Source organism: Dryas octopetala, chromosome 3 (assembly GCF_963921425.1).
Source record: "Dryas octopetala chromosome 3, drDryOcto1.1, whole genome shotgun sequence".
Lineage (NCBI taxonomy): Eukaryota > Viridiplantae > Streptophyta > Magnoliopsida > Rosales > Rosaceae > Dryas > Dryas octopetala.
The window spans coordinates 6,668,305-6,694,284 of NC_141368.1; the positions used below are offsets into that span (position 1 = coordinate 6,668,305).

Below are 25,980 nucleotides of genomic sequence, written 5' to 3' on the forward strand. Positions count from 1 at the left end.
TAATTTAGTCTATTAATTATAAAAAATATTAATTTAGTTAATAAACTTTTCAAGTTGTATTAAAGCAGTACAAACGTTAACTTTTATCAAAAAAATTAACAAAAACTAGTGATGTGCACAGCAAGTAACCATATTTTCAAAAATATTTCAGTCCGTTCATCATATTTTTATGTGACTAATTTTATTAATTTTCGTTTGCATTATTTTAATACAACTTGAAAACAGTTTTTATATAAAATGAGAATCAAAGAACAGTTCCATAAACCTAAAATAGAGCAGCTCCATACTTGATACTTGTCGACTGGTTTCCTGATAAGCACAAAAATCACGTTTATGATGTGATGGACCGACCAATGATCATCATTCACATATCGACCGCCCTGGTGTAATTTACATAAATTAGTCACCCAACCAATTAACGCAAGCCACGTGTGGCGGCACACCGGCTTTGTAATATTTCTTGTGCAATTATTGCATCACGGACGTCACAGCCGAATTTTTTTTGGTCTTTGTGAGAAAGTGAGAGGAAGAAACTGTTCAATGCAATGATAGTGCATGATCTCACCACGTGTCAAGAAATCAGACATATCTCAATCAGCCGTCAGGTTTTAATTTCACTTTGTCATGGCCCGGAATCTGCGGTTGATGTTTTTTCTCTTTTAAAAAATAATTTCCGCTTTTCTTAAAGGTAAAATTTTATTTATAATTCTTAACAAAAAAAATAAAAAATTTATTTATGATTGCGTTCATGATCATCTTATTATTAGCAATTATCTATTAATTTCACTCTGTCTTTGTCAGTGATTTAATGGCTTATATAACTATATAAGTCATTATAATTTTATAAATATCAATTCTCAAGAAGAAAATACTTTAGAAAATATATTTTGTTGTTTACTTTTAAATATGTGTGGTACCTTTCAATCACTATTTGATTAAAAAGAAAAGAGAAAAATAAAATAAAATCTTATGGCACATGACTGAATCACACAAACTACAGAAATATTGGAATAAATGAATAATGAATGAACAAAAGTCGCAACTAGTTTATGTAGGCATAGACACTAACAAGGAATAAATCCTACCCTCTTAACAATTAACAAGGAATAAAGTATACATAGACACTATGATTAAGCTTAAACAAACCATAACCAACTGATTTTGCAAAGTCATAAGAAAATGTTAGGTTTAACTATGACATAGTCGTTAACAACTTGATATTGTATTGTCATAAGCATAATGCATTGTTCTTGCAAATTAATTATTGTGGTATAGGAGAAACAAAAGACATTATGCGTATTGCAGTGCACATGTGCAAGAGAGAGACCTCAATAAATTTGAAGCCAAATTTTTGGAAAAATGGTGTGTTTCACAAATTTGGCAGCCACAAAAATAGAAAAAGTGAAGGCCCAAAACTCTTCGCAACAAAACGTCCCTTCTCAAGAAAGCACAATAAGGAAAGCAAAATGGGTATTTTCAAAATCATCAAAGTGATCCTACATGTCTCTGCAAAGTCCAAAAGAACTGCACCACTTCACAGTGGGGCACCAAAAATCAAGGTTGTAATGTGCATGATACAAAAGGGAATAGTAATACTATGATTTACCCCACTAATAAATGGACATGAATTCTTGGACCACTTATATATTCTAGGCCTTCTCTCATTGTGGTGGCCAAGGAATTAGAAAGAGCTTTCTTAGCAGTCTCACCTTGGACTAATATAAGCGACTTATATCAAACATCATTTTTTAATCCTTATGTGGCATAGACATTCAATTCCTATACTCATTTTCTCTACTCCAATAATTTTTCCCTAAAGGGAGTCTAAGTTTGATTATATATATACTGCATATTCAAGGATGTTGGTCCATGATGCAGATGGAGACATAAAATAGAAGGTATAGCATCTGCAATCAATTTCATATAACATGCCCATCAAACCCAAACAAAAATGAACATGTAAAGCCAAGAACTTGATCCCGAATTGGGATAACCAAATCCAACAAGCAAAAGGCAGTACAGTAAACCATGAACCTCATGGCCAACCCCACAACTCAACGCAGATAATATCCATCCAAAAATTGGTCCAGGGACACTGTATACCACAAGGACAGTGGTCAGTAGCATATCCTCACATGGGTGACAAGCATACCATTGTCCGCACCTTCATTGTAGAAGACACAAAATGGCCAGCCCTTATAGAGGTTGATAAATGCTATATGGCTAACTTTTCTATCTAATGGCCAATGAAATTCAGCAAAGCAGATTGGTTATTTAACTTTTCATTATTAAATGTCAAAACAAGCATCCTTCCTGCACAAACTCACGAATCCATCCCTAACTATGACTTGAAAAACATTTTAAAAGACCACAATCCACAAACATTTCTAAAAGACAAAACACAACACCAATCCACCATATAATGAAAGAACACAAAATCATGTCCATGTTGCTGCAGATATAATCTGGTTTTCTCATTTATCATATCTATATCTGAAAGCCAAAGACCATACTGCATACACCATTTGACTACAAAGTACAAAATCAACAATGATCATGATGGACGTATGAATAATATGCACAACAATCATATAACCAAGTTTTAGAAGCGCAGATATACAATATTATAGCAATCGGATCTGTTAAGTCAGTAAGTTTTGATTGATTTATCCAATTGCCAACTAACCGCTACAGCCATACTGGGTCCGCCAGAAAACAATCCCTTTTCCCAGTGATGGTGAAAAAAAAAATATGCCCAGAAAACCCAAGTAAAACTTCTGCAATGTCCAGCTAATTTGCATATGGTGCTTTTCCCCCATTAACAATTCATTTACTAACAAAGAATGAACAGGGAAAAATGCATGTCTTTTGCAACAGATGGGTTTCTATACAAAATATACATAAACCCAAACCTGAAAATCTGACAGAAACAATGTACATCATCTGACATGAGGGCAACTCCATGGTATTCAGTAATACAAGTGAAATGGGGAATTTAACCCAGCTGAACCACTTTACAAGAAGTCAGTTATATTCAAGCAGAGAAATCAGCTTCCATTGCTTGGAAGATTGGACCAATGTCAAACCTGAAGTTTTTGAAGCTCTTTCCGGGTCCTGTGTCAGGAGGATGAACATCAGGTTCTGGTTTAGTTGATTGGCTCTCCATTATTATGCTGCTACTCCCTGTTGAGTTGTTTTTTGCTTTCCACACGCTGATTCCTAAAATGGATGAAAATGAAACTCATCAGCAAAAGCAGAAAAGAAATTTCCACTACCACCTGGGTTTCTATAAAGATCAAAGACAACTTGGTATCAAAACAAATATGCAAATGTGCTGATGGAAACATCAGAGCATTCAGTTTGGGTGCTAAGCTGGATGATCAACTCAACCCCAATTTCAGGATACACTAGTGTGATTCTCCTCAACACTAGCTTAATTTTCTCATCACTAGGATTTCAATTCCAATAACATATATGACTCCAGTAAGGGTTCTGTAAGTTAAGCTGTCAAATGATATGATCCATTTAAGTATATGTTTTTTGCTCTCATTTTTCTACAACTTTCTAATATGGACACGAATAGAATATTTATAATTTCTATAGCATAAAATGAGAACTGTATACTAAAATAGACCAGTACCATTGTATATGACACTGATAAGAAAACAAACACATATCTATTGGCATGCTATTCAAGTTCATATGCTTTGGTTTGTCTAAGCTTGTTCCATTCATCTTTCTTTTTCCTTTTTTCATCCCGCGAGTTAAATATAAACTAGAAGCTTATAGGCAACCAAAAGACTTTAAAGGAAGGGAGAGAACCTCTGAGAGGCATATCAGGTCTTGAAGCAAGAGGGGACTGATGTGCAAAAATCCATGATTTCAATGATCTGCATGAAGACATTGGTCCTATTAGACATTATAAAAAGTGTTGGATCACTTGAGTAACTTTATATGCAAAAAGAACTTACGCCAGAAAAGGAGACACCATGTAAAGCTTGAGGCCAGTGACACCACGAGATATCACATCATCACTTGCTGGCTGAAGGTCATCCAGCCGGTGCCACGCGATTTCCTGCAAACAGATAACAAAAGCTGTGAACTTAAGATATGAACACTCTTTAAAATGTCCATGAATCCAAGTTCAAAATTCTTAGCCACAATGACAGTAAACCATATCTTGAGTGATCAATATCTCACTACCAAATTATAACTTTAAATGAAAACTACAAGTTGCTTTATTTTTTTTTCAAAAAAAAATTACACCAAGTATAAAGCTGTATGCAAAAATAGAATCAGTAGATAAATGTCGTTACAACAAGAACCACATACACTGATCTCCTTTTTGGTCAGTGGTGCAAAGGCAGTATCCTCCCTCACACCAGCAATAATGTAGAGCCGCACCCTTTGTTGTCCAAATATAACTTCAATGTATTCATCTTTGTTAAGAAGTTTTGTAACATCAAAACCTGTTTCTTCAAGGACCTGCATTCACCACAAAGAACCAGGTTATCTATAACAGAAGGGGGAGGAGGGGAAGAACTGTCTAGGTTAGGAATGCCTTCAGAGGGGGCAACACTTACTGATGTAAAGTGTCATCCAATAAAATTCCTCATATCCGTAGAAAAAATAAGCAAAGAAGCAAATTTATCAATCTAAAATTTTATCAATAGTCCCAAATTCATTAATCTCAAAAAATTATACCTAGTAAATTATGCAATTGCCCATAGGATGCTGCTATAAAACCCAACTATGTTGTCAACCTTTAATCCAACTCTCTCACATGAAGAACGTCCCACAATATCATGGGTCCTGCCCCATGTGAAAGATGGAAAAAAAGTTCGGTTCTAAAACAATTTCCTTTCCCATCCCTGCTCCTAGTGTGACACAAAAGAATAGGGAAGAACATTGTTATGGAATGGATACGAATCCTCCAGCCATATCACAAGTAGGTTTTTTTTTCCTGCTCTGCCTAACAGCAGTTGATCTTATTACCTCGTGAAGATGAACATGCATATGTCATGCAAATATAAGATGCAAGATTAAAACTACTAGTTGCGTTCACACCACCCACCCCTCTCCCCTTGCGACATATCCACAGCATCATAGAGAAACAAACAGATATATTATCTATTATCTCACTAACAAATTTGTGCACACTATTACGGCAACTAAATAAGAATTCAGAGTGCAAAAATATCATTTACAATATTCATTTTCACTGGTTCAGGGCTGTGAAATCTAACTGTAAATATCAAGAAAAAAAAATGAACTAGATTAAGAAACAATCTTACTTCTCTGATGGCACATGCATGATCTTCCTCATCTTTGTTCTTTTTACCACGGGGGAAACTCCAGCTTGATCCTTTCCATCCCTTCACTAGTAAGCACTGTCAATTGGACAAACCCAAAATGTAAATTAGTACCAGATGAAAAATCATACTGCTTCAAGAAAGCTCAGACCACACAAAAGGTTGTGCATGCACATAACAAGAACTTATGAATCTATGATATCAATTGGTCATCAAATTAGAAAAAAAATATTTAAGAAATATCGGTCTTGCTAAAAAAAGGTTAACATCTAGAGTTCCAGAATCATTCAAAAAAAGCCTCACCCTTTCATAGGTTTCATCCAAAATGATTGCTCCAGTTACAGGAACTTTAACCTTGTAAGAAGTGAAGTCCTTAAATATGTCATCTATATGGGCAACATAAGGTTTGAGAACATCACAGCTGTTAAACACTGCAACACATTAAGGAAAATAAGGATGCACTAATAAAGGAAACTATGGGGGGGGAATATAACTATGATGACCCCCATTTGGCATGTGAAAACAATATAAATGATGCCAAAGCAGCTTGCTTTCCTATAAAGTAGATGTTGTAGATACAAAAAATTTGAGTCTGTTAGCATTGACTTGACGATAGATTGCACAGGATACATAAAGAAGTGAACTCCTTCAAATTAAATGACTTCAGCGATGGATTTTTCTCCACAGAGTTGTCCTCATAAAACCAATGAGCATACTCCACGAGAAATAAAATCCTCTCAAACGATTGTAGGTCTTCTTTTGGCACATTTAGAACAAACCGACTGCAAGAAAATTAGTAAGGAAAAGGATTCAGATGTATATCAAAGGGAGTCAGAATAACATATATAATTGTGAGTGACATGAGGCCAAACAGAAGCCAAAAGAAGATTGAACCCAGTTTGTCATTTTTATTTTCTAACAATTTCTCCAAAGCCAAAGAGAGCATAAAGAGCCTGTATTCATGCAGACCTGCAGAGATCGTCAAGGAGTTCTTGGGGAGGAAGGCCGTTTTTCAGTGAAGCACTTGAAGACCGGGGGAGGCCAGACATGGCTTCCCAGTTTAGTTTCTGAATACAAGCAAACCAAATGTATGTTGGTACACCAAGCTACGCTCCAACCCTGCAATACTTGCAACCTAGTTTCAAGTGAAAGTTTTATTACTTTAAACTAGGAATGGCAAGGAAGAAAGTAAGTTTTTGGTTGATTTTTATATTTTTGCAATGCTCTTCTTCCCCTAGCTATTATATGCATTAAAAAACAGGAAAAAAAATTAACTTTAATGATATTGTTTTCATGCATTCATCACATACAACTATAGACCATATTGCACAATCATAATATTGGGGATAAATTCTGTGATGAAATAACCGCATATGTATTGTTTAAAGATGACAAGGCTAATAAATTAATAATGCGTAGAGCCCTAGATTTCCACCATAAGTACAACCACCTAAGTAAAGTGGTCGAGATCTTGCTCAAGTAAATGACCCAAATTGAGTAAAGTGAGATTATCAATTTAAGCTTCTTTTGTCAGAATATTATCAGTTTAAGTTAATTTTAAGCATGTTTTTTTCATAAAAATCCCCAAATCTCCAATGTAAGAGTTTCATTTCCCCTTAAAACCACTTAGAACAATCCCTAAAATTCACATACAAAAAACCCCAAAGATTAAAATTCGAAAACACATTGTTAACGATGAAAATACAGATATTGGAAGACCTTCTTTTGCGTTTGAATCTGCATGCCCTGGTGTTGAAATTGAGAGAAACTGACCCACAAAACTATTGCAGAGAGAGAGTAATTAAGGCGATTTAAGGGAAAAAGAAAGTACCTTTGTCGAGTTTCTTTGAGGGGGACTTGAAAGTTGAAGCTGGAAACGAGTGAAATGCAAATTGGAGTTTCTTTTGGATTCCAGAAGGTGGGACTGTGTCTGTGTCTGTGTCTCAGTCCCCCTAAGGACTGTGGGAGTAGAAAAGACTTTTTTTATTCCTCTTGACAAAATTTATTTATTTTTTTGAGTTTTTTTTTTTTTAAGTTCACTTAAAAAATAAGGTTGATAATCTACTCCACACGCCACAGTAAATTTCAGTCTGGTTCACTTTAATGAAATGCTCGCTACACTGAATCCACCTAGTGCTCGGTTGCTACTGTGCAACAGTAACTATTTGAACTATATAAAAATAGTATTTATAGATATAACTTATGTCTTTTCTTACATAAACATGTCAAAAACTAATAAAATCAACATAAAACATACAATTTAAGCTTATGAAGTCACATTCATCCGTATTATAACATAAAAATGACTGTTACTAATTGCCACTATCCGACAGTGGCAATTTGTCCAGTTTTTTTTTTTTTTTTTTTAAAACATGTCGAACGCTTAGTACAAAAACATGAAGAAATTGTAACGTAGGTTTTTTTGTCACAAAGTAGACCTATTTATTATTGCAACCTTTTAAGTGAGTTTAATTATCATTAAGGACTGTAAAATGAGCTTTAAAATAATTTACTGTATTTTTTTCTTTTGGTGGAAACAAATTTAATTTTGACACACCATTCTATAAAAACTTAATAACAACACTTCATTTTTAGTAATTTTTTCTTGTATAATGTTAAAAAATAGAAAACGAATTTCACCGTAAAAAAAAAAAAACCACATTCAATTGAGAAAATCTTTCATAGAACGGTCCTTTATGCCCAATGTATCTATTTTTTGTCCTTTATGCCTAATGTATCTATTTTCTCTATTATCACGCCACTTATTATCATCAACAAGTAACGTAATAAGAGAAATAAACACAAAAACATATAGTACCATCACAAAGAAGTTTTTCTTCTTCAGTCATGACCAAAGATTATGATATGCAATATGGCACGAGTGCTCACCGATGTCCATTGATATTGATCATCAATCATTTTTTTTTTTTTTTTTTTGGCCATGATCAATCTTTTTATTTTAATTCTAAGTGTCTTTTGGAATTTGAGAGCGAAAAAGTATAGAATGCCAATTTTATTATCTTCAAACAAATAATATCCACAATGTCTACAGTGAGTGATTTGGAGTGTGGGATAATAGGCTCCTACTTCATGATTTAGTTTTGTTCTTTTTAAATTTAGGTTGTTGTGGATTTGTGTTTTTTCCAAGTTAAAAAAAAAAACCTAGTATGACCTTATTTCTGGACAACAAAAGCATGGCTTCTTTGTTTGGCTAGAGGAGGCTTGAATGCTTGACATTCTTAATCCACAGAACACAGGATTTTCAGAAAGCATTATTTTATTCTATCATTTATTGTGATCTGAAATATCTTACAGAAAGCAATATTCTTTTGTTGATCCTTGAGCAGAGATAAAACTAATCATATTGTGCAAGATTTAATTCAACATGATAAATCTTTCATGCTCCTATATATATATATATATAAAGGTAAATCTTTCATGCATTTGTATTTTGTGAGCTTTAGGCCACGCTATTTGATTGCTGCTGAAGGGATGATATAAGGTGAAATCACTGAAGCACTTTATGTAAGACCACCTGAAGAAATTCTGCCAAAAACATAATGGGAAACCCTTCAATGCTTTCACTTGGATGCCAGTGTCCAGAAATTCAGAAGGAATGATGGTGTAACAGAAAACCAGGCCATAAAAGCCATAGCTATAGCTGATTCAAACCTAGTGCATTTGTTTTCAGTACAATCACTCATATCATTGCTAAGCAGGATTGTGATACCAGCAGATGCACAGGCTGCAGAAAATGTGAGCGTGGAAGTGATCTGCAATTAGGATTAAGAAAATATAAGAAACGAGTTAATAAAAATAAGCAAAGAGCATGTGCCTACGCATTTATCATTGGTTCATTAGTTCCTAAGTCTACTTACGTGACCGTCCAGCAAACATGGCTGGACTTTAAATAATAAAGCCAAAAGAATAGCACTTAGTCTTGCTCTTGCACAATACACTGTTTTCATAAACTTGAAATAGAGAGTCAATTAACTAATTTACATCTATTTGTTAATTGTTACTATGTCTAGCAAGCATCTCACATTTCGCTTTCCAGGACAAAGTGGTCAAATTTTTAATTAAACCCACTAATCAGAAAATGACTCAATTAAGTCACAAATCCATGCTTAGAATGGCACAGAAACTTCTAAAAAAGGATAGCATTTACAAAAGAAGATGTTGGTCAATCAAATGGCCTCTTCTGAACAGGGAAATCATTTCCCTCTTACCTTTCCCGACAATGGGAGCTGACCTCATTAAACTTCGCTTCATTCGAGAGTATTATATCAATTCTCAGAAGTAAATATACGTCTGGATATCTAGTTAGAAAGGCCATAAAATAGTATCCCTCTCCCTCATCTATCTACCTCTTCAACAGACCCCTGAATCATACCATCAGAAATTCAGTCTGACACTTATCAAGCTTACTTGTTTATGAGTTCATTCTAGAAGGGCACCTAGTTACCTGAAAAACCATAATTAAACAGCTATATCTGTGCAAAGAGTTTTGATATGCGGAAGAGCACTTAACTAGTTCCACTCAATTTGATGCAGAAGGTGGTATTCACTTTTGACAACATGGTTGTTGATGTGCAACTAATACATAAAATGGTCATTGGTAAAGCCTGCATACTAAAACGAAAAAAAAGTACTGTGACTTTTCTTCTAGACTAGACAATGCCACCACAGTCAACTAAGAATAGTCCTTAATTCCATTTGGGTGCAAATAATTTCCATGGTCTAGTATATAGCTTCCAACATAATTTGACAAAAGTAGAGACAGGACAACATAATGGTTGCGACTCGTGAGTATCAGAAATTTCCCTTAGTTTGACAAGTCACTCAACTATGGCTCACTCTCCTCTCCTTTTCATAATAATGGCTCATTTTGTTAACACAGTCAGAAAACTGTTTCTTACCGCATCACCAATGGCAAACAGGCTGACAACTTTGGCATTTCGCAAGCTGCGCTTTACTAAAATGGCATAGAAATCAATCATGGCAAGAGAAAGGCTCCACAAGCTTTGCAAACTGACAGCAGCAACAAGGTAGCTGGCACAGCAAATACCATGGGCTTGTTATGCTACGAAAAGAAAGAAAAAAAAAATCAAGTGATTTGACTCCATATATGATACTATATATTATTACTTTTCTGGATATTAAGAAGAGACTTTCAGCAGTGCAAATGTGTTATTAAAGTAACTCTTGGTTTCAGAAACAGTACACATAACAGAAATTTACATGAATACAATGTTTCTCTGTTCATTGATCACGATCAACTTGAACAAATAAAGCTCATATGCTGGTTCTTCTTTTCTTTCTTAAGAACATAGAGTTAGTAAAATCATGAATAGATAGACTTGGGTTGAATGCCTACTCTAAGCATTTGAAAGGAGTTGTGGTGTGTTTGATTGAACTGTAGAGTACCCTTCTCAAAAAATAAAAAAAAGTTATGAGGCTTTAATATTTGTAAAAGGAACATATGTCAGAGCAGGTGCCTAACTCTGTTATATTATAACCACACTATTCTTATTTCTATGTTATCACTTATCAATTATGGTTCTGGTAAGATTAGCTTGAAATAAGAGAGAACCAAAACGTATGCTTATGCTGAACCTGGACATTGCAAATAAACCCTTTAAAGAATTCACTTTCCCAAAAGAAGTGTGACTGTGACGTTGGGAAGAAAGATAAAAATCTAAAAATGGTGAAATGAAGTTGGTTCAATGGGGTCGTCCCAAACAGCTGAAACAAAAACCTGGTTGAATCACAAGTGAAGACATGTGGTGCAGGACATACAGAAATTCTAAGGATCCCAAACATCAAATGCCAAAAAAAGGAGCAATTTAGCATTTGGCAGTAATCCAAAGTCCAAAAGCAGCAAAAGAAAAATACAGCATACCCAATGAAGCAAAACAAGGAAAAGCCACGGTAGGAGCAAAATTGAATATGGAAACTCAGATCAAATCGAAGAGAAGCAAAGAGAAACAGAGAGATGGGTACCGGAAAGCGGAGACGACGGAGAAGTAAGAGGTGGTAGTCATGACGCATAGGGAGATGACTGCGAATGCGAACTGGTAGAGGCGCAAGGTGAGGCCTCCACGTGTCCCGGCCATGCCCGGAATGTCCTCCATCCTCCCCTGAGGCAACGGAGTCTCCGCCGCTCCGTTGGTCTGCGGCGGTGGCGCTTCTATTGGGTGCACTGAAGGCCGGCTCGCGATCATTGCTTTAAGTCTTCAACTTTGCTCAAAATTTTACTACTTTAGTCTTTTTAACATTTCAGACAGGGTGATTGGGAGGTTATAAATACCACGTCATTTGTAGCTTTGTGCGAGTCAAACACTCAAAGGCTAAGGGTCCTCTTCAAGGGTGACAATTTATGACACAATATTTCAATAAGACACTATTGGAATATAACATAACCCACTGAACACAGGAATATGATATTTATATAACCCACTAAATATGAAGAATAAACAAATAATATCCAAAATGTCTACAGTGAGTGATTTGGAGTGTGGGATATAATAGGCTCCCAACTCTATGGAGTGTCGGCTTTCAATTTTGAATCTTTGATGGTTTTCAATTAAGGTTGTTGTACACTTGTACTTGTGGCCTTGTGGGTTTGTGTTATTTTCCAAGTGAAAAAAAAAAAAACTAGTCTAACCTATTTCTGGACTACAAAAGCAGGGCATCTTTGTTTGGTTTAGAGGAGGCTTGAGCGCTTGATGTTCTTAATCCACTGGACACAGGATTTCAGAAAGCTAGATTATCATTATTCTATACCATTTCTTGTGATCTGAAATATCTTATAAAAAGCAATAGTCTTTTGCTGATCCTTGAGCAGAGATACAACGAATCATATTGTGTGCAAGATTTAATACAACATGAAAAATCTTTCATGCTCCTATCAAAAAAAGAAAACAAAAGAAATGGAAAATCTTTCATGCATATTTATTTTGTGAGCTTTTAAGCCAAGCTATTTGATTGCTGCTGAAGGGGGAAATACGGTGGAACCACTGAAGCACTTCATGGAAGACCTGAAATTCTGCCAACAACATATTGGGAAATCCCTTCAATGCTTTCACTTGGATGCCAGAGTCCAGAAATTCAGAATGAACGATGGTGAAACAGCAAACCAAGCCAAAAAAGCCATAGCTATAGCTGACTCAAACCTAGTGCAATGATTTTCTGAACAATCACGTAGATCATTGCCTATGAGGACTGTGATGCCCGCAGATGCACAAGCTGCAGAAAATGTGAGCGTGGAAGTGATCTGCAATTAGGATTAAGAAAATGTAAGAAATGAGTTGATAAAATATGCAAACAGCATGCACCTATGCGTGACCGCCCAGCAAACATGGCTGGCTTTTAAAATAATAAAGCCAAAAGCACGGCACTTAGTCTTGCTCTTGCACAATCTCCTGTTTTCATAAACTTGAAATAGAATAAGCAAAACAGTCAATTTAACTAATTCACATGTATTTGTTAATTGTTACTTTGTCTAGAAAGCATCTCCACTTTTCACTTTTCAGGACATAGTGAACAAATTTGAAATTAAACCCACTAATCAGAAAATTAGTCAATTAAGTCATAAACCCATGCTTAGAATGGCACAAAACTTCTAAGAAAGGATAACATTTACAAACAAAGAGGTTGGTCATTCTACTGGCCTCTTCTGAATAGAGAAATGACTTCCCTCCTACCTTTCCACACAAAGGAAGCTGACCCCATTAAGCTTCTCATCCATTCGAGATTATTATATCAATTCTCATAAATAATGCTAGTTAATACACTTGATAATTACTCAGAAAGGTCATCAAATAGTATTCCTCTCCCTCATCTCTCTATCTCTTCAACAAACCTCTGAATCATACCATCAGAAATCCTATCTGGCACTTATTAAGCTTATTCAATTATGAGGTACATTCCAGATGTGCACCTAGTTACCTGAAAAACCATAATTAAACAGACTTTTGATGAGTCGAAAAGCACTTAACTAGTTCCACTCACTTTGATGCATAAGGTGGTATTCATTTGAGACCATGGGTGTTGATGTGTAACTAATACATAAAAGGCCATTAGTATAGCCTGCATACTAAAAAGAAAAAATGTATTGTGACTTTTCTTCTTCACTAGGTAATGCCACCACAGTCAACTAAAAATAGTCCTTAATTCCACTAGGGTGCAAATGATTTCCATGACCCTATATATAGCTTTGAACATAATATGAAACAAGTAGAGACAGGACAACATTATGGTAGCGAGTACCAGAAATTTCCCTAGTTTGACAAGCCACTCGACCATGGCTTGCTTTCCTTTTCATGATAATGGCTCAATTTGTTAAAACTCTCATAAAAATGTTTCTTACCGCATCACCAATGGCAAATAGGCTGACAACTTTGGGATTTCGTAAGCTGCGCTTTACTAAAATGGCATAGATATCAATGATGGCAAGAGAAAGGCTCCATAAGCTCTGCAAGCTGACAGCAGCAACAAGGTAGCTAGCAAAGCAAATACCATGGGCTTGTTATGCTACGAAAAGAAAGAAAAAAAAGCAAGTGATTTGACTCCACATTTGATACTATAAGAGTATACTATTACTTTTCCTGACATTAGGAAGAGATTTTCAGCAGCAAAAAATATGTTATTAAAGTAACTGGTGGTTTCATACACAGTACACATAACAGAGAATTAACATGAATATTCATAATGGGCTTCTTCTTAAAGTACCCTATTCATAATTGCGCTCAACTTGTACAAGTTAAGCTCATCTGTTGATTCGTCTTTCCTTTCTTAGGAACACAAAGAAAGTAAATTCATGAACAGATAGACTTGGGTTGAATGCTTACTCTAAGCATTTGACAGGAGTTATGGTGTGTTTAATTGAACTTAGACTACCCTTTCTCAACAAAAAAGTTCCAGTTTAATATTTGTAAAAGGAACATATGTCAGAGCAGATGCCTAACACTATTATATTAAAACCACACTATTCTTGTCACGTTTCTATATTATCACTTATCAGTCATGGGTCTGGTAAGATTGGCTTGAAATAAGAGAGAACCAAAACGTTTATTATCCTTAACTTGCACATTGCTATTTTGCTAATAAGCTCTTACAAAATCCACTTTCCCAACAGGTGTGACTGTGATCTTAGAAAAAGCAAATTAAAAATGGTGAAATGAAGCTGGTTCAATGCGGGGTCCCAAACATCAAATGCCAGAAAGATTAGCAATTTTAGCATTTCCAAACTCCAAAAGCAGCAAAAGAAAATTGTAACATACCCAATGAAGCAAAACAAGGAAAAACCATACTAGGAGCAAATTTAATGTTATATATGATATGAATATGAAAACCCAGTTCAAGTTGAAGAGAAGAGAAGAGAAGCAAAGAAATGGGTACCGGAAGGCGGTGACGGCGGGGAAGTCAGAGGTGGTAGACATTACGCAGAGGGAGATGACTGCGAAGGCAAACTGGTAGAGGCGCAAGGTGAGGCCGCCACGTGTCCCCCCCATGCCCGGAATGTTCTCCATTCTCCTCTGAGGCATCGCATGCTCCGCCGCTCCATCGGTCTGCGGCGGTGGCGCTTCTATTGGGTGCACTGAAGGCCGGCTCGCGTTCATTGCTTTGACTCTTCAGTGATTGAGCTGCTCAAAAGTCTACTACTTGAACATTTCAGACAAGGTTATACGACGTCGTTTGGAGCTTGTGTGAGCCAATTTGAACCCTATACGACATTCGATATTCCATTCAGACTTGATTAAAGTCGGAGAGTTTAGGTTGACCCTATTCCATTCCAACTGCTAAGGCTTTAGAGCCCCATGCCACCATTGCTAATTTCGCCGATTAAAAGAGAGACAAGCATACTCTGCTCTGCCTGTACGGCTGTACCAGTATTCAAACCAAGCTAGTTTGATAGGATTCCTAAACACAAACATAATAGGAATTGTCACAACACAAAACACGATTAACTAACACCAATTGTCAACCCTTAATTATGGCCGTACACGTGGGAATAAAAGAACCTAGGTGGGCTGACTTAGATTTATACAGGCTGCAGCCAAAAACCCAATCACATCTCACTATTTTCGACGAGTTTTCACGATGCGACGGAGGCCACAGAGCTCGTCTTCTTCAGCTACTCAACCAGCAGAAGTGAGTGAAGAACCAAGTGTTACTTCATCATGGGTTGTTGGACAGAGGCCACAGAGGTCATCCTTTGTGTGGCTCACCTTGTTCGTGGCCATCACATACAGCTCTTGGGGCGTTTACCATTACCAGTTCGAGAGCATGCCTGCCCCTCTGACCGCTGAGCAGGCAGGCAAGAGAGGCTTCTCTGAATTTTCAGCCCTCAAGCACGTCAAGACCTTGACCCAATTGGGTCCTCACGCTCTTGGCTCTGATGCTCTTCAGCTTGGTCTCCAGGTTCTTAGTTCTCACTGCTACATGAACCCCGTTACCCAATTACCTTTGTTTGTTGAATTCTTGTGGAAAAAACAATCTGGGTTTGTTTAACATGGTTTTTTGAACACAGTATGTTTTGGCAGAAGCTGAAAATATCAAGAAGACAGCTCACTGGGAGGTTGATGTTGAAGTGGACTCATTCACTGCCAAATCAGGAGCAAATCGTTTGGTCAGTGGCTTGTTTAATGGGAGAACACTTGTTTATTCGGATCTAAATCACATCATTATTAGAATCTCGCCAAAGTATGCAGCTGAAGCAGCAGATAATGCTATTCTGGTCTCTTCTCACATTGACACTGTCTTCTCAACGTAGGCTTTCTTCATCTTATCTAATCTCAAAGTTCATTGCTTTTTTGCTTTTTTAAATCAAAGTGATTAATTTTTTTTGTTTTTTTGGTCTAAGTACCATGTTGGCAAATTGTATGAATAAGAACTACATGGTTTATTGGGTTTCCAATTTAGCATGTGATAGTAAGATTTTGGAACAAGTCATGGACTTTGAAACATATTTTTACTAGCTGATTTTGATGGCATAAGTTTCACGGTTTCAGGGGAGGGGCTGGAGATTGCAGTTCTTGTGTAGCTGTTATGTTGGAACTTGCTCGTGGAATTTCCCAGTGGGCTCATGGATTTAAGCATGCTGTTATATTCTTGTTTAACACTGGGGAGGAGGAGGGTCTGAATGGTGCTCATAGCTTTATAACTCAGGTTAGTGTGGACTCTCTCTCTTCCCCTGTCTCAGGTCAATGTGGATTCTTAAGAATTATGATTATGAACACATGCACATTCATAGTGACATTAAAACTTTCCATTGTTTATCTAATGAATTACAGTACTTGATAGATTTTTACACTGTGTAATGCTCAGAATGCTGTAGCTGTGTTTGTTCTTTAAAATTGTCTTTTCTTTTTTCAGTAACTCCTCTCTCTTACACATTGTCTGAATTTAATGATGCAGCATCCATGGAGTAAAACAATCCGTCTGGCTATTGATTTGGAGGCCATGGGTATTGGAGGGAAGTCTGGCATATTTCAGGTAAGGTTTGTGCTCAGAACTCACTTTTCTAGTTCCAAAAACTGTAGTACATGATGACATTGCTAAATTTGTCTGGATTTATGGCATTGCTATATCACTGTGTCAAAGACGGTTTATCTAGTTTGGGATGGTCATGCGTCCAATGAACCTAACAGAGAAGAAATTAGGGAACATTTTGTAACTGAAACTTGTTTTTCTCTCTCTCAAATTGGCAAGCCCTGATATGGGCGTGTCAAACACCAACTACCTATAATCATGTTGTGCTGTGCCTAACATGGGTACTTCATGCAGTGTAAACTTCGAACTGCTTCTGCATCATCATGATCTGAAATTGAGCAGATGGTTCACTTGTGGTTGTCCATTATGCATTGTTTAATTACTAGATAATGCTGGTAATTTAGCTTTGCTCGTTTTATTAGGAGTATATAGCTTACTCTACTTCCAAAGAAATATTGTATGATTGATGTGATCTATTGACTATAAATCTATCTCTCTTTATTCCTTTTGAAGTTAGTTCATAAATCCCCAAAATGTGTTTAAGCTTAATTTTCCCTTTCTTACAAATATTTCTTCATATAATAGGCTGGTCCTCATCCTTGGGCTATTGAGAATTTTGCCGCAGTAGCAAAGTACCCGTCTGGCCAAATTATAGGACAGGTTTGTAATTATCCTTTTTGATTTATTTTTTCTCCTATATAGTCGATGTGTATTTGTTTGGGAAAATTACTCAAATCTTAGTAACTGAGTGCTGCAGGATATATTTTCTTCTGGAGCCATAAAATCTGCAACAGATTTCCAAATATACAGAGAGGTTGCTGGCCTTTCGGGGCTTGACTTTGCTTATGCAGATAACACTGCGGTCTACCATACGAAGGTTTTACTTCTCTTCCTTTGTGCCCATTTTTGGTTTTGTATTTCACAAATCACAATTGAAGAAGGAAATTCTAACATCTTTTTTTAATTGATTCTTGATGGATCTTTGCATTCTTAATGAGGATATGTGTGGGGAGCTCCATTAAGTTGGTCTGGTTGCACATATTGTTAACAGTGCATGCTAGTTTGTCTGTTGATGTACATAATATATTCTAGGTAATTAGAATACTGACTTTACCCAAGCGTTACATATACTATAGAATTTATTAAGATAAGTTCCAATATTAGTTCACACATGGGAAATAGAGTAAGCGTTTAACTTTGAAGCAATGAAGCTATTCGATTTACTGGGAGTGATTAGTAATTTAATCAGTGCTTAGCCTACATGTAGTATATAATATATGTCACTGTATCTGCTTTTGAAGATGCGAATGGTTTTAATGTTCCGGCCCGTTTGGCACTGCTTTTAGAACTGGAAAAAGTGCTTTCAGATTAGTAGAAGTTTTTTTGGTAGCATTTGGCAAAAATAAATAAAAGTGCTTCTGGATTATAAAAGCAGTTTTAGGGGGGTTTTTTTGAGAATCTCAGGAAGCACTTCCAAGTGTTTTTTCATGAACTGCTTAGAATTTTTTTAAAAATTTGTTTGTCCTTAGCAGAAGCGCTTCCAATAAAAGCACTACTAAATAAAAGCACTTCTCAAGAAGCAGTGCCAAATGAGCCTCCACCTAATTAAGTATTAATGTTAACAAAGAGTATTGCCTGAAAAAATTGGATACTGACTAACAGCCTGCCAAAGGGGAAGGCCCTGAGACTTAGTTTGGTTTTCCTAGTTGATTCACTGTTTATAATCTAAATTTTTCTTATCATGCAGAATGACAAATTGGAGCTTCTTAAATTTGGATCTCTTCAACATCTTGGAGAAAATATGCTTGCATTTCTTCTTCGAGTTGCTGCATCCTCTCATCTTCCAAAAGGCAATGCAATGGAAAAAGAGGATAATGCGGGCCAGAATACTGCCATATATTTTGACATTATGGTACATTGTAACTGCAGAAGCTTTATCATTCTTCTTGTCTTGATTCTTGACACTCCATCCTCTGCATTTCTTCTTCACTTTTTTCCTTTGTTTCTTTGCTGATATGGTTCTGATTTTAACCCTTGCGGCCTTCAGCTTCCTTGATAGTTCAAGTTTTTAATGTGGTTCTAACCCTTATGACAATCCCAGGGAATATATATGGTTGTCTACCATCAACGCTTTGCAAATATGCTTCATAATTCAGTGATAGTGCAATCACTTCTGATATGGAGTACATCATTGCTTATGGGTGGTTATCCAGCTGCAATTTCATTGGCCTTGTCATGTTTGAGTGTCATCTTTATGTGGATATTTGCATTAAGTTTCTCTGTTCTCGTTGCCTTCATTATACCCCTAATATCTTCATCACCAGTGCCATATATCGCAAACCCATGGCTGGTAATTGGGTTATTTGCCGCACCTGCTCTTCTTGGGGCATTAACTGGTCAATATTTGGGTTTTCGTGTTCTTCAAATGCATTTGTCAAATGTATACTCCAAGAAAAAGCAGCTCTCACCTGTTATTCAAGCTGATTTGGTTAAATTAGAGGCTGAAAGATGGCTCTATAAAGCTGGTTCTGTTCAGTGGCTCATTCTCCTCATTTTGGGAACCTATTACAAAATTGGATCATCCTATTTGGCTCTTGCTTGGTTGGTTCCACCAGCATTCGCATGTGAGTTTCTATTAAAACTACCTTAACAGTGTGTTTGACAGGAAGCGTGTTGATAACTAACTTAAGATTTTTTTTCAACTATTTTGTTCACCGTACTATCCAGATGGCTTTCTCGAAGCGACTCTAAGCCCAGCCCGATTACCCAAGCCACTCAAACTTGCAACGCTGCTGATAGGATTAGCTGTACCAATTTTAATTTCTGCTGGTGCATTCATTCGGGTGGCTGGTACGATAATTGGGACTCTGGTTCGATTTGATAGGTAAACTTTGTGGTCTAGTTAATCTAACAACCATGACATGGCTCTTAAGACAACTTATATATTTTTATGGCATAATAGGAGTAAGGTTAAATAATTAATTTCTTTGCAAAGCTTAAGAATTGAGATGGCTTATTTCAAACCATGGACAGAGATTGGTGATGTGTCCTATGAATTTCTTTCAAGAAGTGAAATCCAATCAAGTCATATTTGTGAGAACCTTCAAGTAATTTTGAGTGATTTACAGTCCATGCCACTAGATTCTATTTGAAAATGAAACAATTAAGATAAAGGTTGAAAGTTGGCTGCCTCTTGGTTTTTATGAAAGCCTGCATAGCAACTGCCTATAGTGTTTTTGGACTCCTTGCCTGCGATGAAATGCCATAGTCTGTTCGTGTAAGCAATTGTTTGCAGCTATTTACACATTTAGCAACCTGCTATCCTCAATTTTCATTTTCCACATTGTGATCTCTCCATGCTGACGTTGACATTTAAAATTTATTCTTAATTTGCTAGACGTTTGGAAAATAACTGTTTACCTTGCCTTGTATTTGCTCACAGGAACCCTGGCAGCACTCCTGAGTGGCTGGGAAATGTTATAGTTGCTGTTTTTGTTGCTGCTGTCATGTGCCTGACTTTGGTGTATCTCCTTTCATATATTCATCTTTCAGGTTTTTGTTTATCTCAAGTAGTTGGGTTTTTACAGCATAGTTGAGTTCTTGGGTCTGTGATGCCATATGCAGTAAATTAACATTTAAGGAGATAACTTATTTTAAGCTAACTAGGGTGCTTCATTACAATTGCCCTCTAGGTGCAAAGAGATCTATTGTCCTTTCCACCTGCATGCTGTTTGGCCTCTCACTTGCTGTTGTATTGTTGGGTATCGTTCCACCATTTACCAAAGACACATCCAGAGCGGTACACGTAAGTTTCTGTTAGGGCCTAGTTCCTATAGTGTCTTTACCGCTTAGGTACTAACTTTTATGTAGGTCAATAAATGCAATTTTTGTACCTTGTATTATATCCATTAAGCTTCTTCGTAATCCATGATGTTATTGAAAAATAACTAGTTGGGAGTTCTTTGCTTGTACAGTTAATTGGATATCCAATATTTCATTTACTTCATTCTAATAAAGTCTGTTTCTTATTAATAAAAAAAATTTAAGATATTTAAAGCTTTCTTCTTCAGTGTTTTTGAAAATAAAAAAATGCATGACCAATTGCAAACCAACTTTCTTCATTTTCTATACTTGATGATGATTATAAAGCTTGAATTGTTAAATAATTCCTGATAATCAAAAAAATTGTTTAATAATTCTTGAGCCCAGATGCAATGAGGAAAAAAAAGTATTATATGTGTTGGAATATCACATGCCAAGATCAGTGCCTAACTTTTATTACCATGGCTTAACAAAAAACCAAAGCAGTTGGAGGGTAAGACTATATATTTTCAATGAAGACAATTCTAGCCAAAAAAAAAAAAAAACTTTAGTGCTTTTGATTGCCATTAAGGGGCTCTGTAGTTTGAATTGGATAGCCATGAAATAGTTGGGCTTGAGGTCAACCAATTGAAAAGTGTTTGTTAGGATGTTGTAGCTTTCCGATTTACCAATTTCACTGAATGGTGCAGTTGTTTTATTATATATCCCTGGGTATGTGAATTTATGTCTGTGCAGACTCATGCAAAATCTCATCCAGATATATGAATACTATAAATACTTTATTGTTCTCAGGTTGTGCATGTTGTAGATACGACAAGAAGATTTGATGAAAAACAAGATCCTAAATCCTATGTGTCTCTGTTTTCTTTAACTCCTGGGAAATTGACAAAGGAGGTTGAACAAATTAATGAAGGTTTCAGATGTGGTAGAGATCAAGTTGTTGATTTTGTTACTTTTTCAGTCAAATATGGTTGTTGGACCTACGATGACACTGACAGTGGGTGGAGTGAGTCAGATGTTCCCACAATGCATGTTGATAGCGATGCTCATGGTAATGAAAGAACAACACGAGTTGTAATTGATACAAAAGGTTCAAAACGCTGGTCTCTTGCTATCAACACTGATGAAATAGAAGATTTCACATTCAAAGGTACAATGAACTCCAACTAATGCACATTGTTTTCATTTCTCTTTATTTTCATACTTAGCTGTAAATAGCATTGCTAAGTTGAAAATTTCAAGTTTGCACCACCTAATCCTATAGTCTATAGATAATGAATACTTATATGAAAAGGACTCTGCTGTATATTGGACTGATGCTCCATATGATCCGGATGTCATAGTTTAAAGCTTACCGATAAATGGGTTGCCTGCAGCCTATCTTACTTCAATATGGACTTTGGGATTATGGAAATGGTTAGCAATCGCAACATAAATTGCATCACAGATGTGGTATTAATGTACAAGTTAAATTTGGTGTGGAGCCATTGTATCTTGTAATGAAGGTCAAATATTGACCCTCTTCCTAAGTTTCAATATTTACTTGGACAGTGTATGAATTAAGTGTGAAGACCTCCTCTGCTTCCAGAATTATCCTTTCCTCTTGTTTTTAGCTCTGTCATATTTTTATTCTCAGATGCAGGAAACTCAGAGGAATTGATTTCAGATGGTGACAAGAGCGGCGTAGATGGATGGCACTTTATTCAGTTTGCCGGGGGAAAGAATGCACCAACAAGGTTTGGTCTGACACTCATCTGGATGAAAAACTCTACCCAGTCGGCTCACAAGGTGGAAGGGAAGAAAAGAGAGGAGCACGGTGACCTTCTAAAGTTAAGAACTGATATGGACATATTGACACCAAAAGTTGAAAAAATTCTTTCAAAGCTTCCTTCTTGGTGTTCACTGTTTGGCAAGTCCACGTCCCCCCACACCTTGGCATTTTTAAGTAGTCTTCCTGTTAATTTTTAGGTACTTGGAAATTGGAATCTCATACAACTGGAATGTAACATATATTTGATTTAAAATTACAAAAACGTTCAGAGTCAATAAATCAAAAGGAATTATGTATAAGTAGGCATACGAGTTGATATATGAAGGGATATGGTTTTATATTCAGTAGCCATTGCACTTTGGTCCGTACATAAACGTGTTTATGGTGACATGTTGATGTTGGTGGTAAAGAGATTTGGATTTTATGGTCCTGGAACAATATTCTTCTCAAGCAACCTACAAGCATAATAAATTTCTTGTAAAAATAAAACTATTTAAATAATAACTCAATTATATGAATTTCACTTTTGTTCGAAACGTGGTCTGGTCGGTAAATATGATCCAAGTAGCAAAATTTCAATAGCTTTGTCATTAAAGCCTTTGGCTTCTCTAGAGACAAGATTTATTATCCCTACACTTGTGGTCCAAAGTTGAATCCCTTAATATGGTTTGATAAAAAATGGACAAGATTTGTTCACATACAACATTTGCATGTGAAACCCACAAAAAATTGTTGTGTTATTATTTTTACAGGCTTACACTCACACCACAAAAACATGTTTTCTTTTTTTCTTGTTTTATCCGAAGTGAAATGAAACAAGTAGAGGTATTTTGGTAGGGTGAGTTCCCACTTCCCAACACGTGTGGAAGGAAAGTTAGGTAACTTGGTTAATTTTGGTGTGAACAGAAGAGTACACTCAACACAGCTGTGCGTGTTATCAGTTGTAACTGAAACAACCCCCAAAATAAGAAAGAATCTGCGATTCTTGGTAGAGAGAGAAAGACAGTCCAAGAAATGCGGACCGTACCGTTGGGAATCTCAGCATCCCCAACCGCCATAAACACCTCCTCCAAAACCAGCTTTCTCAACACTCTCAACCCCAAGAGACCAAACCCTTCCCCCCCTCTTCCTACTACTACTTCTAGGGTTTCTGCTTCCACTGATGACTTCTCCTTCCTTTCCTTCTCCAAATCTGCTGGTGGGTACACCCAATTTTCTCTCTTTTACAGTTATATATATTTTAAATTCCTTATTTTCTATGTAAGATGATGTTGGTGGTTGTGAACTACTAGTATTGGCACTTCTGGGTATTCTGTCAATTTGGGTTTTGTGTTAGCTACTTTATTGGCTTACAGTGTTACACACACATCTGTATATGATTTCCAACTCTACAGATATAATGAAATTGTTGTTTGTTCATCTGCAAGACTGCAAATAACCCTGATTTCAATTTTGTTAACAAGATGAAATGACCTGCCTTTTGAAGTATTCATCTATTTTTTCTTTGGTTTCCAAGATTAGTAGATGTGAAAATTGGAAACCCACATTCAATTCTTATAATTGAATGGTGGCGCTAAGTCATGGGAATTTGGGTATTGAGGATAATTCTGGTTTTTGGGTGTAGGAGTATGCAGAGCCAGCCAAATGGTTGATTTATTTCCAACTGTGTCTCCCGAGATTGTTGTTCGGGAGGCCAGGTTAGAGGACTGTTGGGAGGTGGCTGAGACTCATTGCAGCTCTTTCTTCCCTGAATATGCTTTCCCTTTAGATTTTGTTCTAAGGATTGACCGGCTGGTAGCAATGCTAGCGGGGTTTTCTCTACCAAATGGTTGCAAAAGGACTTGTCTGGTTGCTGTCATTGGCAACTCTGTTGATGAAACTTTCCTCTTCGGGAGTGACGATTTCAAAATTGGTGGTTTTGACGGGAAGTTTAGTCTCAATAGGAGGTATGTGGCTGGAATATTGACAGTGGATACTGTAGCTGATTTTCTACCTAGAAAAGGACCTCTCCGGCAGAGAAGGTGAGTTCATTATTCTTGAACTTCTGCAGGCTGCAGCCATCTAGTTTATGAGTACAATTAATGTTTAGGTGAAACTTGTTTGTTAGCCATTACACAGATATGATGTTTATTCATGCAGCAGGCTATCGTCTATGAAAAAGACAGTTTTCTCAACTTTGTGCTTATCATCTAATTATGGAGAATATTAACTTTCTGAGTTGACCTTGATCCAGAAACCTTTCATATCAAGCAATTATTTGATTGAAAGAGGACAGAACAACTCATTCATCTGTTATGTTCTTAACTGATTAGTTTGGAACCATAGTTAGCTTTTCTGTATCTGCTTCATCAGCTGGAGTGCTGGACAAAGTAAAGCCCTTGTCATCAGCATTATTTGGTTCCCCATACTTTTCACCTCCAACCATTAGGCCTCAAAGATAGTAGATAAGAGCTGAGCTGTTATTCAGTTGTAATTAATGAGAATTTAATTCTAGTTGTAATTAATGAGAGTTTAGATGTTCATTGTAAAATATGCCAACATAAATATGGTGCATCTAGTATGTAGTCTTATTTACATACATGCACGGATGTTTTAATTGCAGGACCGGAATTGCATATGTATCAAATGTTGCTGTTCGGGAGAGATTTCGGCGAAGAGGAATAGCTAAAAGGCTAATAGCAAAAGCAGAAGCTCAAGCCAGGAGCTGGGACTGCCGTGCCATTGCGTTGCACTGCGATTTGAACAATCCTGGGGCCGTAAAGCTGTACAAAGGCCAGGGTTTCAGACCAATTAAGGTGCCGGAAGGAGCAAACTGGCCTCAGCCCAAGACCGCTCCGGATGTTAAGTTCAACTTCATGATGAAGCTTCTGAACACCACCACTGCTGCTTAGACTCTTTAGGAACATGTGAAGAAGTAAAAGGAAAGATGGTAAAAAAAAAAAAAAAAGGTAGGATGTTTAAGAATAGGTTGTATATAAGTAAGCAAAAGGATGCATCTGTGTCAATAACTTTTTTTTATCTTGTGGTTAAAAAATGATTTTGTAAAGCCCGGCAACAAGTTTGGGAAGATGATATTTGGTGGCAGGTGTGGGCATCCTTGCCCCGTTCCTCATCACCTTGTTTTTATCCTTTTATTTGGAGCATCTTCATATTCTGTGAAGATATGTATCTGCCCAATTCATATTTGTCCAATTTATTCCACTGGCCGTATTCATTTATGATCATTTGTCTACGGTTGTCATTCTTAGTTCTCCAGAATTGTCTGTTACATGGCCGAACAGAACAGTGTAGACGAGGAAAAAAGTACATGCAAAAGGTTTATTGAATGAGCTCTTGGATGCATTTAACATATGGTTGGAATCGAATGATCGACCACATTGCATACTACATTACTAGGTTAATTACAAATAAATCAATAAAACTTTTTAAAGTTACATATTAATCAATACATTTTTTTCATAATTTCATGTTAATTACTATTGATTAAAATGAAAAAAAATAAATTACAATAGATCAATAAACAAACATTGCTATGCAGATTTAGATTTGTATTTGTATTAAATTTGTGTTTGATGGCTA

General features: G+C 36.4%; 5 protein-coding genes across 7 annotated transcripts; 2 read left to right on the forward strand and 3 right to left on the reverse strand.

The window, feature by feature from the left end:
* Window positions 1-2,775: 2,775 nt before the first annotated feature.
* Window positions 2,776-7,269, reverse strand: DCP2 (decapping 2). 3 transcript variants are annotated; one of them, XM_086236808.1, is made up of 9 exons: window positions 7,144-7,269; window positions 6,282-6,447; window positions 5,943-6,094; window positions 5,616-5,743; window positions 5,295-5,390; window positions 4,333-4,485; window positions 3,972-4,075; window positions 3,823-3,890; window positions 2,776-3,219 (listed from the first exon to the last, which is right to left on the reverse strand). In XM_086236808.1, the coding sequence occupies exons 2-9, from the start codon at window positions 6,359-6,361 to the stop codon at window positions 3,035-3,037; spliced, it is 966 nt and encodes a 321-aa protein (XP_086092934.1). In that variant the 5' UTR covers window positions 6,362-6,447; window positions 7,144-7,269; the 3' UTR covers window positions 2,776-3,034. The 3 variants fall into 3 exon arrangements, with proteins under 3 accessions (XP_086092934.1, XP_086092936.1, XP_086092935.1); XM_086236810.1 differs by having other exon boundaries at window positions 6,282-6,379; window positions 7,144-7,258; XM_086236809.1 differs by having other exon boundaries at window positions 6,282-6,431; window positions 7,144-7,258.
* Window positions 7,270-8,621: 1,352 nt separating this feature from the next.
* LOC147290220 (CASP-like protein 5A1) lies at window positions 8,622-11,578 on the reverse strand. The gene is made up of 3 exons (XM_086237197.1): window positions 11,316-11,578; window positions 10,232-10,364; window positions 8,622-9,085 (listed from the first exon to the last, which is right to left on the reverse strand). Exons 1-3 carry the CDS (start codon window positions 11,534-11,536, stop codon window positions 8,894-8,896), a joined length of 546 nt encoding a protein of 181 aa, XP_086093323.1. The 5' UTR covers window positions 11,537-11,578; the 3' UTR covers window positions 8,622-8,893.
* Window positions 11,579-12,106: 528 nt separating this feature from the next.
* On the reverse strand, window positions 12,107-15,092 carry LOC147290221 (CASP-like protein 5A1). The gene is made up of 3 exons (XM_086236620.1): window positions 14,715-15,092; window positions 13,684-13,816; window positions 12,107-12,588 (listed from the first exon to the last, which is right to left on the reverse strand). Exons 1-3 carry the CDS (start codon window positions 14,933-14,935, stop codon window positions 12,397-12,399), a joined length of 546 nt encoding a protein of 181 aa, XP_086092746.1. The 5' UTR covers window positions 14,936-15,092; the 3' UTR covers window positions 12,107-12,396.
* A 206-nt stretch (window positions 15,093-15,298) lies between these two features.
* On the forward strand, window positions 15,299-22,745 carry LOC147290222 (Zn-dependent exopeptidases superfamily protein). Its single transcript, XM_086236619.1, has 13 exons — window positions 15,299-15,737; window positions 15,847-16,085; window positions 16,328-16,484; window positions 16,734-16,811; window positions 17,394-17,468; window positions 17,566-17,685; window positions 18,556-18,720; window positions 18,910-19,432; window positions 19,536-19,692; window positions 20,251-20,360; window positions 20,501-20,613; window positions 21,423-21,780; window positions 22,267-22,745. Exons 1-13 carry the CDS (start codon window positions 15,417-15,419, stop codon window positions 22,596-22,598), a joined length of 2,748 nt encoding a protein of 915 aa, XP_086092745.1. The 5' UTR covers window positions 15,299-15,416; the 3' UTR covers window positions 22,599-22,745.
* A 609-nt stretch (window positions 22,746-23,354) lies between these two features.
* On the forward strand, window positions 23,355-25,644 carry LOC147290223 (Acyl-CoA N-acyltransferases (NAT) superfamily protein). The gene is made up of 3 exons (XM_086236989.1): window positions 23,355-23,599; window positions 24,026-24,422; window positions 25,004-25,644. Exons 1-3 carry the CDS (start codon window positions 23,416-23,418, stop codon window positions 25,290-25,292), a joined length of 870 nt encoding a protein of 289 aa, XP_086093115.1. The 5' UTR covers window positions 23,355-23,415; the 3' UTR covers window positions 25,293-25,644.
* The last annotated feature ends 336 nt before the right edge of the window (window positions 25,645-25,980 follow it).

Excerpts from the sequence above, each read along its gene's own strand:
- DCP2 (XM_086236808.1), bottom strand. The coding sequence starts at position 6,361 with ATGTCTGGCCTCCCCCGGTCTTCAAGTGCTTCACTGAAAAACGGCCTT. Across the intron at positions 5,744-5,942 it reads GAAGGAGTTCACTTCTTTAT|TGTTTAACAGCTGTGATGTT; the intron begins GTATCCTGTGCA and ends AATGTGTTGCAG. Across the intron at positions 4,486-5,294 it reads ATGCATGTGCCATCAGAGAA|GTCCTTGAAGAAACAGGTTT; the intron begins GTAAGATTGTTT and ends TGGTGAATGCAG.
- LOC147290220 (XM_086237197.1), bottom strand. The coding sequence starts at position 11,536 with ATGATCGCGAGCCGGCCTTCAGTGCACCCAATAGAAGCGCCACCGCCG. Across the intron at positions 10,365-11,315 it reads TCCGTCGTCTCCGCTTTCCG|CTACCTTGTTGCTGCTGTCA; the intron begins GTACCCATCTCT and ends TTGCTGTGCCAG. Across the intron at positions 9,086-10,231 it reads TGTTTGCCATTGGTGATGCG|ATCACTTCCACGCTCACATT; the intron begins GTAAGAAACAGT and ends TCCTAATTGCAG.
- LOC147290221 (XM_086236620.1), bottom strand. The coding sequence starts at position 14,935 with ATGAACGCGAGCCGGCCTTCAGTGCACCCAATAGAAGCGCCACCGCCG. Across the intron at positions 13,817-14,714 it reads CCCGCCGTCACCGCCTTCCG|CTACCTTGTTGCTGCTGTCA; the intron begins GTACCCATTTCT and ends TTGCTTTGCTAG. Across the intron at positions 12,589-13,683 it reads TATTTGCCATTGGTGATGCG|ATCACTTCCACGCTCACATT; the intron begins GTAAGAAACATT and ends TCCTAATTGCAG.
- LOC147290222 (XM_086236619.1), top strand. The coding sequence starts at position 15,417 with ATGCGACGGAGGCCACAGAGCTCGTCTTCTTCAGCTACTCAACCAGCA. Across the intron at positions 19,693-20,250 it reads ACTCTGGTTCGATTTGATAG|GAACCCTGGCAGCACTCCTG; the intron begins GTAAACTTTGTG and ends ATTTGCTCACAG. Across the intron at positions 20,614-21,422 it reads ACACATCCAGAGCGGTACAC|GTTGTGCATGTTGTAGATAC; the intron begins GTAAGTTTCTGT and ends TATTGTTCTCAG.
- LOC147290223 (XM_086236989.1), top strand. The coding sequence starts at position 23,416 with ATGCGGACCGTACCGTTGGGAATCTCAGCATCCCCAACCGCCATAAAC. Across the intron at positions 23,600-24,025 it reads TTCCTTCTCCAAATCTGCTG|GAGTATGCAGAGCCAGCCAA; the intron begins GTGGGTACACCC and ends TTTTGGGTGTAG. Across the intron at positions 24,423-25,003 it reads GGACCTCTCCGGCAGAGAAG|GACCGGAATTGCATATGTAT; the intron begins GTGAGTTCATTA and ends TTTTAATTGCAG.